The 2,845-nt window shown below is 40.0% G+C and overlaps 1 protein-coding gene across 1 annotated transcript; it reads right to left on the bottom strand.

Moving 5' to 3' along the window:
- Nucleotides 1–230: 230 nt before the first annotated feature.
- Nucleotides 231–644, bottom strand: LOC128923490 (uncharacterized). Its single transcript, XM_054235749.1, has one exon. It carries the CDS (start codon nucleotides 642–644, stop codon nucleotides 231–233), a length of 414 nt encoding a protein of 137 aa, XP_054091724.1.
- Nucleotides 645–2,845: the final 2,201 nt, after the last annotated feature.

Raw genomic sequence — 2,845 nt, 5'->3', positions numbered from 1 at the left:
GTTGCAACGCCAATCACATACATAGTGCATTCATCACAAATAATAATTTTACATTGTTTCAGCACCATGGCCATAGACGATTGTTTTTTTATGTTGCACACTACATCTGGATTATTTTAAATGTTCAACGGCAGCTTAAATGCTGAATGAGCTGTTCTGCCTCCATCTAATAAAGTTGCTACAATGCCAGAAGATGCAACGGCCAATGCGATGTCATTTTTTGATCGTATCTAGGCCAGAAGTAATGAAATAGGGAATGTTTTGCCAGTTCCACCTGGTGCATCCAAAATAAAGAATCCCCCTTGTCCTGCCGAAACTGCCAGCATGATGCGGTCGTTAATAATTTTTTGTTCATCATTTAGTAGTGGAACATTGCGACTAACAATGCCTGCCATTTCTACAGTATCGTATTGTAGTTCACGATTGATATCTGTGTTGAGTAAATCAGATGCACTTCGATTCGGTGAGCTCATACCGAAATGACTGATTGGGAAATTCGCAATAGCAATGCAAAGATCCTCGATAGCAATCAATGCTTCATTGTACATTGCATCACTGAATGATATCGTTAGATCACTGCACCTTGTACGATGTCGATACAATATATCATCAGTCATTGAATCTTTGTGATCATCCCACAACATTTGTGCTCGGACCGGGAAACATGTAGTCAGTACTATAGCAAATAGTAGACGAATTTGTGATCCTGTGCAGTTTAATGTTGCTTCAGCAAGCGTACTGTCCTAATGATTGTCGTCTTCTAGCAAGCCTAGAGCAAGGCATGCATCTTTATACGTAGGATACTGTTGTCCATCTACCTTACGTATATCTTGAAATGACAATGGCCCGGTGACATTAACCAACAATAGTCGCAGGTAAAAGCACTCAGTCTGCCTTGGATTGACTGTATATACACGACCCAAAGTATTTGATTTAAATAAACCGGGGTGCGCATCAACTGGTGTCCCTTGCTTGCGGGGTATCCATTTTCTTTTTTGAGCCCATGTAAAATACCGTGAAACTTCAGAGTAGAGATGTGTTTGTGCGAAGGCACCAAAAGCATCCGCACGATTGCACAGTTCAAAAAATTCGGTCAGCGTAGTTTTTGGTGGATTTATAGCACGATCAAGCACTGTATCGTTCGTGAAATATACCGTTTTCAAGGTGGACAGCTAAATGGATAACTGATGGATCCCGTTCATGAATTGGGAAACCGAAAATACGCCAGACAGCTTCATTGGAACTGACATACCGGCTAATTTGGTAATTCGTAATTTCATCATTTTGATTCAACGGAGGAGAATGTACATTAGTATTTTCAATTCTAAATACAGCCATATCACTCCCTTTATTCACATATTTGCAAATATATTTGATACTCTTCACCGAACTGCATGACTCAACATTAATATGAGTATTGAATATTTTGCTCAGCAGAGGTGAATATGTACCACCCAACGATTGTCATTGTCGATGTCTGCGTTGCTGATAGTTTTAATGAAAGATTGTCCCCCATTTTCCGTACTTCTTCGACGGTATCGTTAGTAAAATCTTTAGAAAAACGCTTTGTACATTTTCCGTCTACCATGCAAGGTGATGAACGATTCAGATTTCCGCACGGACCATGAATCATGTTTGCAGTAACAATATCAAACAGTAATTGATCAGTAGACGGATCTGGAATCTCTGCAGAAATCAAACTGTCGATGTTTTCAGCACGTATTTTGTCGACCAACCAAATTAAAACGTGAGCATGAGGTAATCCACTCTTTTTCCACTCAACTGAATACATGCAACAACGTGTGGAGCCAAATACATGCAATTTTGTAATAAAGTTGATTAAAGACTTTAATTTTTGTTTTAACACACGTGCTGTAATATCATGACGATGTATTGCATTTTGTCCTGGTAATAGCAACGATGTAATTTTCTGCCATTTTGGATTACATGTAAAAGTGATGAAAAGACACGGTCGTCCATATTCACGCACGAAAGTCATGCATGTGACGTGGACTACCTACGTACGATGATGGTAAGATAACAGATTTACCGATTTCGGCAGTGTCAGCATTGTTCGCAACAGCATCTCGTAAGTGAATATATTCTTCCGTACGCAGCTTCTGTTGATTATATCACAAGTATCGTAGTCGTTCACTTTCTATCTTCACATACATGTTGACTATAAATTGTTGGCAAAGCTCACGAAATCGTAAAATGATGTTGTCTCGACCGATATTGGAGAGCGTCATATGAACGATGGGTATCACTGATGAACTGAAGATCATTATTTCTTCTTCGAATCACAATTTGTCGCGTAGATGTACGGTCGCCAACCATGATTCCAGCAACGTCATCAACAACAGGTGCGTTGAATCTACATATATGCTCTCCAGCTGGTGTTCTATCATGGTTGATGACAATTGCGTGATTGTCACTTTGTAGCTTGTGCATGTTGAAAGCGTCCAGCTCGCTGACGATACGCCTGGCAAAAGCTGAATTGAGATTATGGTAGTCGCAACGTGCATCCACGCGATTGGCGAGTGCACATTCGGAGTTCTCGCCACCCATGAAGTAAATTTGTAAAAATGTATGAGATTCGTTTGGCATTGGCAGCAATGAGCCCACTTTGTGATATACTTGGCCTTTGATTTTGAACGTGGAATTAAATTGTTGACCGTTTGCAGCAATATTATTAACTATTTCTGTTGCACCAAACGATGTCATTTGGAAACATGAATTAAATGTGCGGATTGACTTCAGGAACAGGCTAGAATCTGGATCTGTACCGATAAGTAAACCGTGCAATGGTTCAGGGGGTTTGAAACACCATCAGTTAGTTGTACTT

Source organism: Zeugodacus cucurbitae, chromosome Y, assembly GCF_028554725.1.
Source record: "Zeugodacus cucurbitae isolate PBARC_wt_2022May chromosome Y, idZeuCucr1.2, whole genome shotgun sequence".
Lineage (NCBI taxonomy): Eukaryota > Metazoa > Arthropoda > Insecta > Diptera > Tephritidae > Zeugodacus > Zeugodacus cucurbitae.
The sequence above is the reverse complement of the archived record's forward strand: the minus strand, read 5'-3'. Positions and strand labels throughout refer to the sequence as shown.

Bases quoted from the DNA above. Each gene is read 5' to 3' on its own strand.
- LOC128923490 (XM_054235749.1), bottom strand. From the start codon at position 644: ATGTTGTGGGATGATCACAAAGATTCAATGACTGATGATATATTGTAT.